This window comes from Odontesthes bonariensis, chromosome 23 (genome assembly GCF_027942865.1).
Source record: "Odontesthes bonariensis isolate fOdoBon6 chromosome 23, fOdoBon6.hap1, whole genome shotgun sequence".
NCBI classification, from domain to species: Eukaryota; Metazoa; Chordata; class Actinopteri; order Atheriniformes; family Atherinopsidae; genus Odontesthes; species Odontesthes bonariensis.
In genome coordinates, this window is record NC_134528.1 from 12526012 (window position 1) to 12540916 (window position 14905).

The following is a 14905-nucleotide window of genomic DNA, read 5'->3' on the forward strand; positions in this document are numbered from 1 at the left end:
GGTTCTGGATGAGCAAAATGTGGAGTACGAGTTTCCTGGGCGAGAGCAGCAATTTTATTGTAATTCACTTAGATGCTGATCTTTGCTCTTTATGTACTACCAGTGAAGAAATGCATACTCCTCTGTTTTCTCTTTAACAAAGATGCAATTGTACAAATAGCTGCACGAGTGTCTGACAGCCATGCTGAATTGAGGGCTTTGTTGGATAACATTTCCAGACGAATACAAATTTTCAGACTGCTCTGACTCTGAAATGGCAAGTGTGACTTTAGCTGCCCGTCCAAATCCAAAGTATTTTAAAGTTCAGAGGTGAAGAGGGTGAGCAAGAACAGGGCGGTTTCACTAGCCAGTCCTTGTATTAGAAATGGGAATGCAAAGATTTGACTTTATAATATTGTATTGAAGTTTAAATCGATTTAAGATTATGTGCTCCCATCTGAATAGATTTGAACTACCCTCTATTGGCCTGACTGTGTCATTACACACCAATCCGGCTTCATTTGTAGAGCTTGATTTTATCAGATGATGAATTCTCCCCCCTCAATCTTACCAGCTTTCTTTACATTAGCTTTTGTCACATTAATAAGTACTCGCTTTGTTTTGGCTTTCAGGGCTGAAATAAAAAGGAAAGAATTTGATAAGTGACGAGTAAGATGGAGCTTTAGATGGATTTGTCAGAGAAGGAAAAAACAGGCTTGTTTGGGAGTGGAAAAGTGGGGCTTTTAGAGCACAGAAGTTTTGTCACTTCTTAGAGCAAATGGAGCACTTTGTCACCAAGAGTGTCTGACTGCATGTGTGTGAGACTGTGCGCGATTCAGTGATTTCCTGTGTATCTGTTGCCTGCAGCTCTTTGTGAGGCAAGAAGCACAGAGACTTTGTTGTCAGGGACTCTTTAGTGCTTTCCAAGTCAGAGATTTGTTGTGCTTTTCCAACAACATTGTGTGCATTAACAGTATGCGTGTGCGTGTCTGTTTAACCGAGCATCTTTGTGGCTTTTTTGTAGGTGTATGTGCCGAGGCGGTATGCCCCGGGGAGCAGTGCTGACAGTGCACTAGGAGTCTGAACCTTGTCAGTATTTGTGGCTGAGGAGGAGAGGTTCCCCACTGTGCCGAGCCGTCCCTTGCCGTCCTGTGACGTGCCGTGTTTGACGCCATGTCCCTGACTGACAAACACAAAGTGAAGAGACAGCGATTGGACCGGATCTGCGAAGGTAAAGCTACTCCTGTGCATTTCCAACATTTACACATCACACATGTTTTATCAATCACAATTTCTATTTTACGGTTAATTATTTGTGAACTCGGTGTGATATTGATTCTTTGTGTTTGGAGCTGCAGTCTTTTAAACCATTTTCCTCACTGGTATCCTCAAGATTATTATCAATCATCTGTGATTTGTTTCTTTGATTCTTTCTTTTTCTGCCCTGGTAGATTGAGAAGCAACTCAATAAATGAACCTTTGTCTGAGTTAGAATAGTTTGGATTGCCATTTGAGCCATAATTCCAAGAGAGAAGGCCAGGGGCTAGAGTTTGGGCATCGTCACTTTTAACAATCCTTTGGCAAGTTTTGCAGCTTGTAAATCCTTTTTGTAGCCGGCGGAGAGTCTTTCAGCTCTTGTTTAAGATATTTTTTTCGCTCATTCCTCCTGCAAAAGGAACTGCTCTTTTGGGATGTGCACATTTTTGATGATTTTTAGGTCAGGGGCTTTCAGAACCGTGATGCAGCAACCTTCAGCTTGTGCCTCGTACTGACGTTTATTGTCCTGTTGTAGAAGCCCTCTTCCCAAATGTCCTTATATTTAATTGAATATATTCTTCTCTTAACCTGTGAAGGGTTCTCTTTGTCAGCGGCTGCAACACAAGGTCACATCAGGTGTGCAACCTGTGCCGTACCAGTGGAAATATTCTGCAGCCTCTTTTTCTTCAAACATATCTTTGCCAACTTTGGCCTCAGCGCTCTGATTTAACCTGGGAATGAAATGTTATGATTAGGATTCAGTAAGTATTTACTTAATATGACTCCTCCAGGCATGACATATTTGTGCAGGGTTTCTTGGTCTTCTGGACCTAAACCGTTCGTAGTCATCTCTCAGATATTTTTTCTGAAACTTTGCTACCTGAAAATGCTTCTTTTGTTCTTGTTTTTCTTTAAGCCTTCTCATGCTTTGTGGGCATACATTATTGCAGTTTTCACATTGCTAGGCAGCTGCTTAGAGGAGCCTGTGGCTGCTGATTGATGGGGACGATGTTTGAACAGAGTATTTGCAAAGCTTTGGCTACTCCTAATAATCTCTGTGAACGAGTTGTGCAGTAGCTCTAACAAGCTAACCATAGTCTGATGATGTCTTTGTAAAATTTACCCGACGGCTCGAACATCTCGGTGTGCAAAAAAATCATACTTGTTGCTTCTTTTCCTAATCTATTTTTTTTTTTTACTAATCTTACTTACATGTTTTTTCAAGGAATGTTTCATTTTTAGCCTTGTAGAGAACGTATTTCGTTACTGTTGCAGACATTTTGACCAGGGGACTCTTATTTTACAAAAGAAATCCTGAAACCCGTTTTTCTCACGTCTTCTTTTTCATTCTGACATTGCTTCAGACCTATACATCCCTTAGCCAACCGTCCATTGAGGTTATTCGCACTACCGTAACACCTGTTGGTGATCAATACTCATTGATCGCTAAAATTTTCTGCTGGCACGCAGCACATGTCAGATACTGCAGTGTATAAATGTTGACCTAGGCAGCAACCAGTCATCCGATGGATTTAAATCAAATTACTGTTTCACTCTGGCCTCTCTGTTAAAGCTGTGGTTTGTTTGTGTATGAAGACTCTCACATGACTCTCTTCTGTTTTTTTTTGGAGAAGCTCTAAAGATTACTGCAGGCACTGAATGGTTTCCATCCTTTTACGCCTGTTAAGAAGAAGCAAGTTTTTTTTCTCCATCATGAACAGCAATGATTATAAGGCTTTGAGTTGTGGATTAGAGAGCGATGGTGTTGTACTTAGGGCCATAACACAGAATATGACCCCACACCCCCTGCTGCGCACATCGCTTCAAAGTCAGAACAGGCAGCAAGAAGTATGAGTCTTTGTGTGGGTGTTTTAAACTGTGTTTGAAGCCATGTGAATGTACATTTTGAAGCTCACTTGTTTGAGTCTGCCCAGCATGTGTGTTTGTGCATGTCTGTCAGACTGTGTCCTGAGGTAGAATCATCCTCTCTCTGCTGCTGGGTCCCCAAGAGGCTTGTTAAGCTGCTGGGCCCTCCTGGAGTCATTGCAGGGAGAGGCAGACATGACTGCAGTGCTGGAAAATGAAGCTAGACGCACCATTACCCCCAGTGCCAGCATATTTGTTTTGTTGCGTGATGTCAGCACCTCAGTGTTTTGCACTTGGAGTGAAGGGCACATGCCACACTTCCTGTACAAGCTCATGGACTCCTGCCATTGCTGTAGAAATGTTTGTAGCTTGCTTAACATCACGTTTTTTTTCTTCTCACATGTTCTCAGTTAACTTTTCAATTACACCTGGAAATTTGATCAACCCTGCATAAAAAAAACAGAGCAAAAACGTTCTGGAATAAACCTCCTCTTCAGGAGTTTGATGGCATCAGCTGATTCATGAGCTTCGTGAAGAATATAAAATAGTGTCGACACATCTGCAGTGCGGTCTTCTAATAAAATTGTTGTATTTATTCAGATGTGGCAATTTTATTGCGGGCACCTGACCGTCCGATTATTCAAAATAATCGCCACCAGCCACCGAAAACCCATATTGGTTGGCCTCTACAATCAGTGCGGTAAATATGAATCTGCCACTAGCAGCTGGTTTGCTTACCTTAAGATAAAGAGAGAACTACACTGGCTCTGACCAGAACAAATTCCAGAATCTCTGAAGCTCCGGGCTGTTTATTGGCCAGGACTAGTTGCCAGGCAACCTGCAAGGCTCCTATAGTGACTGGACCCATCAATGAAATGGTGTGGTACACAACCTCCGGTAGAACTGTACCCCAATCGAGGTGCTGGTGATCAGATTCTGAGAACGCCAGAGTAGCAGTCCTCCTCCTGCTGCTGGCAGTAGCATTGCTCTTAACGTACTGATATGATAGCGCATTCAATCATCTCAATAAAAAAGCCTTTAATTTCAGTTTTTTAAATCGCTGAGTAATGTAGAACTGCAGAAATGTGTAAAACGGCACAGCACCATTACATCTTGGTGACAGGAGATCACTGAAAGCCAGTTAGCAACATCATTTAAAAATGATCTGGGCTTAAAAGCGAGCTGTAGAAGCAGTTATGTTTCATAGCACATTATCCTCACCTGAGTCTTAGTTGCAGACCAACAGTCAGACTGACTAAGAACATGCACGCACTTTCACTTATTGTGTCTTTACTGAACACACCGATTCACAGCACTGGCTGGAAAGAGTAAGGGATCTGTAGAATTCTTCAGACATTTGCTTTACCTGCCAACCTTAAAAAAGAAAAAAAAAAAAAAGCCGTTGGAATTTATCTGGATGAGAAGCATCCGGGTGAAGCTTAGAGACACAGCAGGAACTGAGCCAGAAGCCGCTGCCGGCCGGAAGCTCGGCTCTGCCTGCCCTGCACTGCCTAGCAGCTCTGAGTTAGCATGGATCTTGGAACTAGCGGCACCTGAATAGTTGAAAGCCTAGAAAGGGAGTGTGTTCCCCTTATCATTCTCATAATCAATATCATACTCCAATAATAATTGGTTTGGCTTTCTTGTAAATCACTCAATTATGTATTTCTGACTTTGTTTTTTGTTTTTTTTTTCTAACTGGGCTTCATTGAGCATTCAGTTATATCACTCTGGATCTGTAAATGTTTGGCTGAAATGCATCAATATTATAATTTCTCATTGCAGAGACAGGGGGCGCCATTGTCAGCTGCTGGCGGGTGAATATGTGGGCGGGACTAAATTAGCATGTTCATAGATTTCAGGACATTTAATAGAGAGGACGTAGACTCATATTTAAGCTATTTTGAAGACACGAGAGGTTAATTTACTGGCAAAAACGATGAAATGCATCATTTGGACTTCATTAAACCTTACCTCTTTCAATATTTTTTTTGTTCTAGCTCCATCTTGTTAACTGGCAGACTTTAATCTCAGTTGTTTTTGGAGCGTTTGTCAGCTCAGAGGGTCATATACTATTTCCAGCACGGACCGTGAAACGTTCCCTCGCTTGCATTTGCATGTTTAGAAACAGCACACTCGGGTTCTCCATATGGCCATCATATAGGATCAGTAAATCAGTCATGTGGCCACCGTCGTGAACGTGGGAGGGGGAAGAAAAACGGCTCGTGTTTTGTGATTTATGCCTGAGCCTATGACCAGGCAGAGTTGGCCCTGTGATTGCATGTAGCGGTGTGATAAGGCTGCCATGGCGATTGTCTTTCAGAGCAAAGGGAAAACGCACATTGAGCAAGCCCCTGCTTTTGGTTTCACATGCAGGTAAAATCCTCACAGGATCCATTTGGCTACTCTCACGAGCAACTCATCTTAATCCAGGTTCACACTTCAACCAGGCTCGCAGTTGGCAGACCACATGAAGCTGCGATTCGTGCTGTCGCTTGTAAGTCTTTTTCAAGTGAAAACCTGCAATTTTCTCTTTCAAACCCCTCTGCAGAGACCGCAATGCTGCTGCACTGTCCAACAGAGACTTTGTCTTTGTACCTATTGTTTTCCCAACAATTAAATACAGCTCTTGTCATCCAAGATAGTTTCCAGCACCATGCAAGGTGTAAACTGAGTTATACCATTGCCCAATTTATTCATTGTGGCTGTTTTAATATGAACATTTATGGCAGCGGGACCACAAATGAACTATTTCAGAATGTGCGGAGGCTAGATGACAAGGCTGATTAAGCCATTAAAGTCCTTGATATGTATTTAACATAATCTGGCCTGTCTGCAAATAAGGAGGCAGGGGCTGGTTGTGAATGTTTTCATCAGAAGATGTTAGTTAGCTTAATCAAAGCAGTGCCTGGGAAGCATCAGTTTTAATTCAGCGTTATCAGGAAAAGAGAGAGGCTTTCTGTCTCTCTCTCTCTCTCAGGGGTGGAGGGATTCATTTCTGTCATCTGAAGAGCCGAGGAGTGATCTGCTGTGGCCTGTACTCCTCTCAGCCTCAGGTCCTTTTATGTTCCCAGCTTAATTTGAGCCAAACCAATGTTTATCATTCTGCAGCACTGGGCCGAGTGGCTGGAAGGGAGGGCAGTACTTCTCCTGATCCATGTTTTTTTTTTTTTTTTTTTGCTTGTAGACTGCAATCCTCTCCTCCCTACGGGTTGGATTAGGGTTACTCTAATCTAGTCAGATAATGTTTTAATCAACATCTGCATTTAGTCATGCTGTGCAACACAATGACACTATGCTGCTATAATAAGGAATATGATTATCTGTATTAGTGGCAAAACAAAACACTGTTAGTTTGGTAAGCACATGCTCTTACTGCTGGTGATTAATTGATCAGCTGCAACATTTAAGCCACTGACAGGTGATGTGAATAATATTGATCGTCTTGTTGCCATGCAGTGCTCTGCTGGGAAAACTGACACCCGTCAACTGCCTGAACATTGATGCAGAGGCGGAATTGCTTATCTTTTTTACACCTGTGGAAACAAAGAACTGCTTCGAAACTGCTCGCAGACCAAAAGAAAGACTTTTAGATGCAGCCTCCGAACGCCCCTAATCCCAGCGTGGCCTCACATCCACAGGATACGCTGCAACCAGCTTGATCCAAGGGGGCCCCACCCTGCAATGATCCAGTTTCCTAGTGATGAGACACAGTAGGTTCAGGTTGGATGACTGGATGGATATATCCGTTTCTCCTGTTGTAGTTGGGTGGGTCAATCGGTGGTTGCGCTTTCCTTTTTGTACAATTTTGGTTTATTTATTTAGTTAATTGGGTTTGAAATCCAGCTTGCTAAAGGATTAACCTGTGCTGAGTTTAACTCGCTGCTGCAGGGAGCTGGCTGCCATAAAGGCTGCAGGCAGCGGCATCCCTCATCTGACACTGTCAAACCTTTTTCGCAAAGATTGATTTTGCTCCTGCAGCTTGGCAACTTTGTCAATCTTAAAACCACAATAAACCAAAATAGGTGATTTTATAGTTTTGTTTTTTTTCCCCCACGACAAACTCTCACAATTGCATTTGCTCAGAATGGTGTGTGGGCATGCGGAAACTCCCCTGAGACTGCAGGGACACGCACCTGGAATAAATCTGCAAGGGCAGATTGTTGGACTGATGTCAGCTGCTTAGAAAATTTTAAGGCATTACCCAGTCCTGCCTTACAACATCACCAGAGGTTCGCGTACTGCTGAGTCAGAGTTGCTTTGGCAGTACAAGGGATCGTATTGATGTATATTTACCGATAGCTGTTTTGTAAGTACACGTTTCTTCTGTAAACTCGAAACAGAAACTTGCACAGATTACAGCGGTCTAAACACTACAATCTCAGTGTAGTTTGGCCCTAAAAAATTTTTTTTTAAAGCTTCCTGTAGTTTGTCAGAATTTTAATAAAATTAGCATCACGGATTTGGCTTCATATTGTCTGGTGCATATTGAGATTTCTTGGTGTTTTACTAGGATTTTTGACGAGGCTTTCATATGTTGTCGAGTGTACAAATTAGCATTAGTTTTAAATGAGCTTTTAATTTATATTCTCTAACTGGCGAGTGGGGGTAGTCCTCAAGTACTCAAGGAACTGATTATCTAACATTGAATTTGTTTGTGTTCAGACCTCAGTGCAACTCTTGCAAAGAGAAACTGTCATGCAGAGACAGAAAAAATACATGAAATCATGCTCTGAATTTTTTGATTATTTAATCTTATTTCTAAGTCAGAAAATCGGATTGCTCCTTGTTTCAGATCCTTTGTTATGTAGGTGTTTTATCAGGATGTTGCACAGCTGCTTGGCTTAGGGAACCATTAAGAAAACTCATTAATCAGTGTTTATATTGTTGTATGAAATAAATCTATCGTGAAATAATAGGTGCCAAAGGAAATGCTGACCTTTTGTGAAGCAACAAAACCACAGGAGGTGTTCATAAATGCCACACAACATAGAGTTCCGCGTGCAACAGTTATTCCTGACTATATATCTACTTATAACCACACTCGAGCTGATCTTTAAACTCCATTTCATCATTGAGGTGGAGGCAAATTACATTTTCTGCTCCGTCCTTTCTCCTCTCCCTCGTATTCTCCTTCCCTCCCTCTTCTCTCACTCAGCTGCACACTCCTCATCTCTCCAAAAAGCAAGCGGGCTGTCGTCTCTCCCTTCTGTCTGTCCCATCTGTGATGCAGTATGGGCCACTGGCTTGATAATGATAGGCAGGCAGAGCGCGGGGCTGCACACGAGGCAAAGATGGACTGTTAAAACGGAAGACAAAACTCTATGCGCTTGCTTCTTCAAGTCTACAAGAGGTCCTGCCCTGTAGCAGCTCTCGCGCTTCCCCACGCTCCTCCCAGTAATGCAAATGTGTGACATGCTGTGTAATACGCTGCTGAGATGTGGGGTGGCGAGGGGGCGGAGGACCGTCTTGATAACACAGCAGATGTAAACTGTCCGAAGGCCATCGGATCAGAATTGGTACCATGTGTTTTTCTTTCTTCGTCAGCCCTCCTTCCTCCCTTTGCTTGTGTTCCAGTGACGAAGGGGCCCCCAGGCTCGTTAAAACTTTAATATACTGTACAATCAAAGCGATTGAGTCAAATTTTCAAGTTTTCGCAGTCACGGTTTTAATTTATGAAGTCCCCATGAAAGTTTAATGGATCAGCAGTTGTAGATTTGCCGCTATCTAAATCATTCTGCAGCTATCTCTGCCCGTGCTGCCTGCCAAGTCCTGCCGCTAGCGTCCTGTGCCCTAGAAAGATGGCCAGATTGCTCCAAAGGCATGACTGTTGCTGGACGTCTGTTCAACACATTGTACCTAGAGGCCTTACGCAGAGCTGTGTGAGTGTTTGTGTGTGAGCATGCCAGGTGTTGGCATCAATAACCAGAGTGTGAGTTTATTCTTTTTAAATTATTCTTATGTTATATTATTCATAACAGCAAATACAAGATCCCTGTTGCTTGATGAGTGTTGAATGGCATGCTCACTTAATTATGGAGCAGCCCTGAGGAGAGGCATGTCAGAGAATGTAGACAAGACGAGGCTCCTTCTGCTTATGAATTGTAGGAAATACTGTAATTTGCATGATGGGGGATATGATATGCCCTATTTTAGTTTTAGCAACACTTGCCCGGCTGTACTCGAGGTGTTTATTGTTGTTATTAATACCTTGTCAGGAATCGGGGAACTAAGTGATGCACAGCCCTGGAAAGTGTTTATTAAAAGGAGTTTTTTTTTTTTTCTGCGGTCACCGTAGAGAGATGCAACACGGTGACTGATGGTATGTTGTACAGTTGACGGCTTCCGGCACTTCTGGACTGCACAAAGCCGAAAGGAAAAGGCAAGCGTTGTGAAGCAGTTTCTTTTTGTTTGACAAACTTAACGTTCTCCCTTTCTGATATTCTTCATTTATTTTTTATTTTTTTTTAATCTACTTATTGTTTTTTATATTATTCATTGCATCACTGAATGCTGAGATGAAAGTAAGCTGCTCGTAGCGTTTCCCTCAGTGACTTGACTCAGTGAGACATCACACTAAAAGACAGTAGCAGGCTTCTGTCAATCCTAAGCGGTAATAAATCTAGCCCATCTCAGTCACGCTGTCTCAGCGTCTTAACTTTAGAAGCATCCCGATGATGTCACTGCAGACACGATTGGGGGAAAAAAAAAAAAGTAAAGCCTCTAGTAAAGCTACATTCCTTTTTGGCAGACACAGGCAAAGCAGACGAGCTATCTAGTTGTCACAGTCCAGTTAGTTTGTTCCCCTCATCCCCATCCTCTCTTTCCTTGTCCTATCTTTGTCTGTCATAGAGGTGAAGTCACAACTGGCAGCCGTGCTCCTTATCAAACACTTATCAAAGCGCCCTTCTTCTTCTCCTGCCACTTTTCCCATTACTCTTGTCACAGCAAGTAAACACAGGCAGCTATCTCTCAGTGGTAACATCTTGGATAAGCTTCATTTCACATCTTGTGTACAGTTTGTAGCGGCAAAGTTCCTGCTCTGTGTCATGTAAAGGTGCAAATCATGCTGTTTTAAATTTGAGAATCAAAATTTCTCTTTTTAATCAAACATGTATTCTTATTTTGACACTTTTCATTATGTTGATTTGAATTATTATTATAAACTGCTTTTTTCTGCCTTTCTGTTTTAATGACTGTGGGCTTTGGGCTGAAACAAGACATTTTTAAAGCTCTGTATAATCACATTTTACAGTAATATTTAAATTATTGAGTTTTTATGTGGTATGTCCTCTGTATATACTTCTTGTGTGTGAATAATGGGAAATAAGAATTAAAGTAAAAATTCTAAGTCACTTAAACAGTATTATGATAAAAACATGACCGATTGTGATTTAATAATGATTGCATGTACTTCCAGCCCTTTATTCTTCGATGCATGTTCCTGCATGGGTATGAGTGAGTGCGTATCTATATGTAAATCCGTAGTTGTCTAGTAGAGGAGGCTGTGCATTCTTAATGGACCAAGTGGGGCATGTCCGGTTTTTCTTTTTGCAACCACCAGATTAAGTGTGAACCTCTGAGTTAGCTGTGAGACTGGATTTTGTAGCCATCCGCTCCCTTTCTCTCGAGGGACATGCAACATTTCAGGCCCCAACCCCCTCTGTCTCAAGGGGAGATCCATTCATACCCACAGGGACATCGGCTGCAAGCCAGCAGAGAGGTGAGCAGTAAGCACTATAAACACTCTAGTTTTACACGCCACAAACGCATCCAGCGTCCTCGGCAGTGTGGTGGCTATGTACACTATCTAGTCCAAGTGATGTCACAGGGGCAGTGGATTTAAGCAGGGTTTTAGTTTGACGTTAATCCCCTCGTGGCAAACGCAGTGGACGAGAGGAATGTCCCTGTCAATAGCTTGTATCAACCCCCATTGGATTAGTGTGTCTCGTCCCCTCCTCCAGTCTGTTGTCTTTGTCCAGCATGTGTTTTTACCCTAATTTCTTACCATCAGTCTTAGTTTGGAATGTAACCAGCACAAGTATGGTCCCTGCTGAGTGGAGTAGAGCCTTGTACTGAAGGTGTGTTACTTTTCTGTTTGCATGTGTGTGTGTTTTTTCATTGTGTTTATCATGTTGTGTGTCACTCCTCATGGATTTCTAACGTTTCCAGTGCTGAATTATTTAGATAGGCTGCCAGCAGGGAGCTACATGATAGCACAGACTTAAGTGTGAGGGGAGGGGGGACCCACAGCTGCAGACCAGGTAAAAGGGTACCTCAAGCTTCACCTGTCCTTCTCTCCTCTTCATTCCTCCCTTTTGATTGGGGATGAGTGTAACTGGAGAGTTGAAACTCAATACTCGGCTCTATTTTCCGCTTTTATAGCTATCCACTTTGTTTTCTTCACTGATGCCTAACTCGAGTGAGCAGTCGCATTTTGATGGCTCTCTGGGCCAGCAAGGTCCTGAGTGGAGCGAGGGCCAGAACGACAGGGCTGCAAGTCGCTGTCACTATTGTGGTACCATCTCAGGGCGTAGGATTCCTTTGCCACTGGGTGGTGGAGATAGTGGAGTGTGGTTTCATCATAATCTAGATCTTTCTGATAAACCAGATCCAGCCCTTCAACCCTCCTTGTACCGGCAGATCCAGCATGGCCAGCAGCTACTGAGAAAGAACTCTGCGCCGGATCTGAGTGGTAACCTCTACCTCAGGCGAGTGATGGCAGGCCGAGCCTCTGCACCACCTCAGGGTTACTACCTGCCTGAGGCTACGTTATCTGGTCAGTTACCTGAAGAGTCTGGATTTTACAGGGATAACCAGCGCTTGCTCACCAGATCGGCTTCGCATTATGGACCCAGCACAGGGGGGGTAAGGCCTGCGTGGGATCAAGGACACACAAGAGCCACACCTTCTGTACTGGCCTCTGCTTCTACGCCTACACCTGCTCCTCCTCCTCCTCCCCCGCCTCCTCCCCCTCCCCTTCATGAGCTGAGCCGTTTGTACAGGGAAACTCTGGGATCTAAGATGATCCCAGACGTCCAGCGTATTGGTGGCAGCTCCTCAGCTCCTGCTGTCTACGGGGTTCAGCCCCCTCTTCCTATTTACTCTGCTGAGCCACCATCTCTCTCGGCTTGTCAGGCTTATAACAGCATCATCAACAGCTTGTCTCTGGAACCCCGCCAGCCAGCTGCCACCAGTTCAGTGGTGGACCACGCTTCTCAGGGAATGGACGGAGCTCTACCCCGAGCTTATGGAGCCCTAGCCTCTCAAAGGCTGCCCTATGACCCAAACTATGACCCCACCATGATGGCTGCCACAGCTGGAATGAACCCCAACCTGCCTGTCCATCCCAGTGCTGCAGATCCTAAGAGGATGGTGGACCCCACTTTCCTGGCTTTCCTGCGTGCTGAAGGCTTGGCTGAGAGCACAATTACTCTCTTGCTCCAACATGGTTTTGATTCCACTGCCACACTGGGGATGATGGAGGACCATGATATCCGGTCTGTGGCCCCCAACTTGGCGCAAGCCCGTGCTCTGTCCCGTGTAGTGCTTGGATACAAGACGGGCGGAGCGGCACCACGTACCCGATCCAACAGCTTCAGTCATCGTAATGACCTCTACATGCAGCCCCAGGGTTTGACCATGGACCCCAACCTAATGCAACAACATCCCACCACCATCCAGACCGTGTCCCCTAGAATGGGAGAATTTCTTGGACGAAGGCCCAGTAGTGCACCCTCCCAACATCTCCTGGAGACCACCACTTATCCTGGAGCACGGCCACTGGTACAAGGAGCTTTTCCAGTCAGCCCTGGAGGATATAACAGTGTAGTGACTCAGGGAAGACCCCTCTCCCTGTACAATGCCCACACCGGTCTTGCCATGTCTGCTCTTGGACAGCAGCAGCCTCCACCAGCCCCAGGCACCCCTGGAGCAGCTCCCAAAACCTTCTCTGGCTCCTATTCCCCTATGGAGCTGATGAAGAGAGCTCCCAACCTTCCCCCAGCATCGCCCATAGCAGGAGCAAGCCCTCTTCACAGCCCACAACTTCTCCGGAAAGGGATCAATGCTGCTCCCGAGAGTAGCATTGTTCCCGTCCCTTCTCCCACTCTCCAAGTGCAAAACCTTAATAATACCAAGATGGTTGGACGCCGCACAGGTCCACCTGTTATAGTCTCAACCATGGCCACAACACCTGACTCAAGTAATGTCAAACCTTACCTTTCTAATGAATTTCTTCAAACCCTCTTTCTTGTTTCCTTCCTGTGTTTGTTGTAGATTAATCATTATTACTTGCAGTGGTGATAATTTTGCTCCTCTAATTCTTTTCATCAGATGCGTGGTGAAATTTAGCTCTGCATACGATCAAATTTTGGCAAACTGCAACAAAATCCCAGTGGTATTGTTTTTGAGTGGAGGAGAAGCATGTAAGATGAATCTGACAAGTTAAGCAGCTTTGCTCTGAAATGTCTTTTTTTTCTTTTTTTTTTTTTTAATTACGCAACTATTTATACATGTATTGCAACAGAGTTGTGTCATTTGCCAGAGGGGATCTTGTCTCATCAGCGAGTTGAAACATTTCATGTGAGCAGCACTCCTATTAAGGTCAAAATTTTTTTGTTGTTCTCTTAAGTAGTTGGTCAGAATCATTTGTGCTTTTAGAGTTGTTTGCAGTGCTGCTTGGCTTTTTCAAAGGTTTTTGTACTTGGAAGGGCTGTAGTGAAATTTTGACAATATGCACACACACTGGTGAGCACTCACAATAACACACACTTAGACACCGGATAGTGTTTACCAGCTTAATTTTTAATGAACCATTACACTTCTTTTCACTCCTCAGAGTGAGTTATATGTCAAAAATCCAACATCCAGCTTCTTTTTAGTAAGTAAAAGGGGTTGCTGTCATTCTATTTTGCGCTGTACTCTCTCCTAATCAGGGGCTTAACTGCCTCAAATCCAATTACACTAATTGGATGGATATTTGTGTAGACTATAATAGGTATCTGTGTTTTTCTTTTCGAGTTAAATTCTGGTTTCAGTGCAGTGCTACTAAAAGATTATTATCCGATGGCTTTTTTTTGCCATAATAATGTATACATTCAAACCTAACTGAATATTAATACATTTGCTTTGTGCCGTTTTCACTTACTGTAATTTTCCAAAAAGTATTATGTGGTATTTATTTATTTTTTCTTTTCAGAAAATTCAACTAGATTTCTAAGGTTTCATAGCCACAAAGAAATACCTACTATGGTAATGCTTAATTTTGGATGCTCACATAAGTGTGCTTTTTTAAAGATGTTTATGGGAAGACCAATCTTTTTTTTCTTCTTTGCGCTCCACCATTAGTTGTATTTCTTTTAGCCCAATATTCATGTGAATATAATCACATAAGTATGTAGAATTATGAAGAACCTTTTTGTTTCTTGCAAGGTTGATACAAGTAGTGAGACAGCTTTTTATTTTCAGTTAACTGTGAGAGGCATTATGTCAGCTTATTTTCATATGCAAATGCTTTGATTTCCTCTTCTAACAAGATGATGTATTTCTCTGCTGATCAGAGCTGATTAGCTTGGGGAAGAATTATATTTTTTAACCTTGTTTTCAGCTATGTAACCCTGTATCTCGCCTGCCTCTCTAATGGGTCTGTGGGCTGTGAACTTGTTGTAGAGTAATGACTTTTGTGAAGTACCCTCCCTTCATGTCTTGTCAAGGAAATGAGAAGCAGAGTGCGAGATCCAGGAGAAGGAGTTGTGGGGGAGGAGGGGGTGAGAGGTCCCCTTTTTTTTTAGCGTTGTGGTAA

At 43.4% G+C, this 14905-nt stretch overlaps 1 protein-coding gene across 7 annotated transcripts in view; it reads left to right on the forward strand.

Annotated features, from left to right (window-relative positions):
* The window catches only part of ctbp2l (C-terminal binding protein 2, like), a 97301-nt gene that overhangs the window by 44186 nt on the left and 38210 nt on the right, over nucleotides 1–14905 (forward strand). For 5 of the 7 annotated variants that reach the window (XM_075458044.1, XM_075458047.1, XM_075458050.1 and 2 more), the window contains exon 2: nucleotides 1004–1210. The exons of 1 other annotated variant lie outside the window; for it this stretch is intronic. In XM_075458044.1, coding sequence (XP_075314159.1) covers nucleotides 1153–1210 — 58 coding nt within the window. In that variant the 5' untranslated portion in view covers nucleotides 1004–1152. Of the gene's footprint in view, nucleotides 1–1003; nucleotides 1211–11511; nucleotides 13307–14905 lie in introns of those variants that run through there. One more of the 7 variants, XM_075458043.1, reaches the window with a different exon arrangement.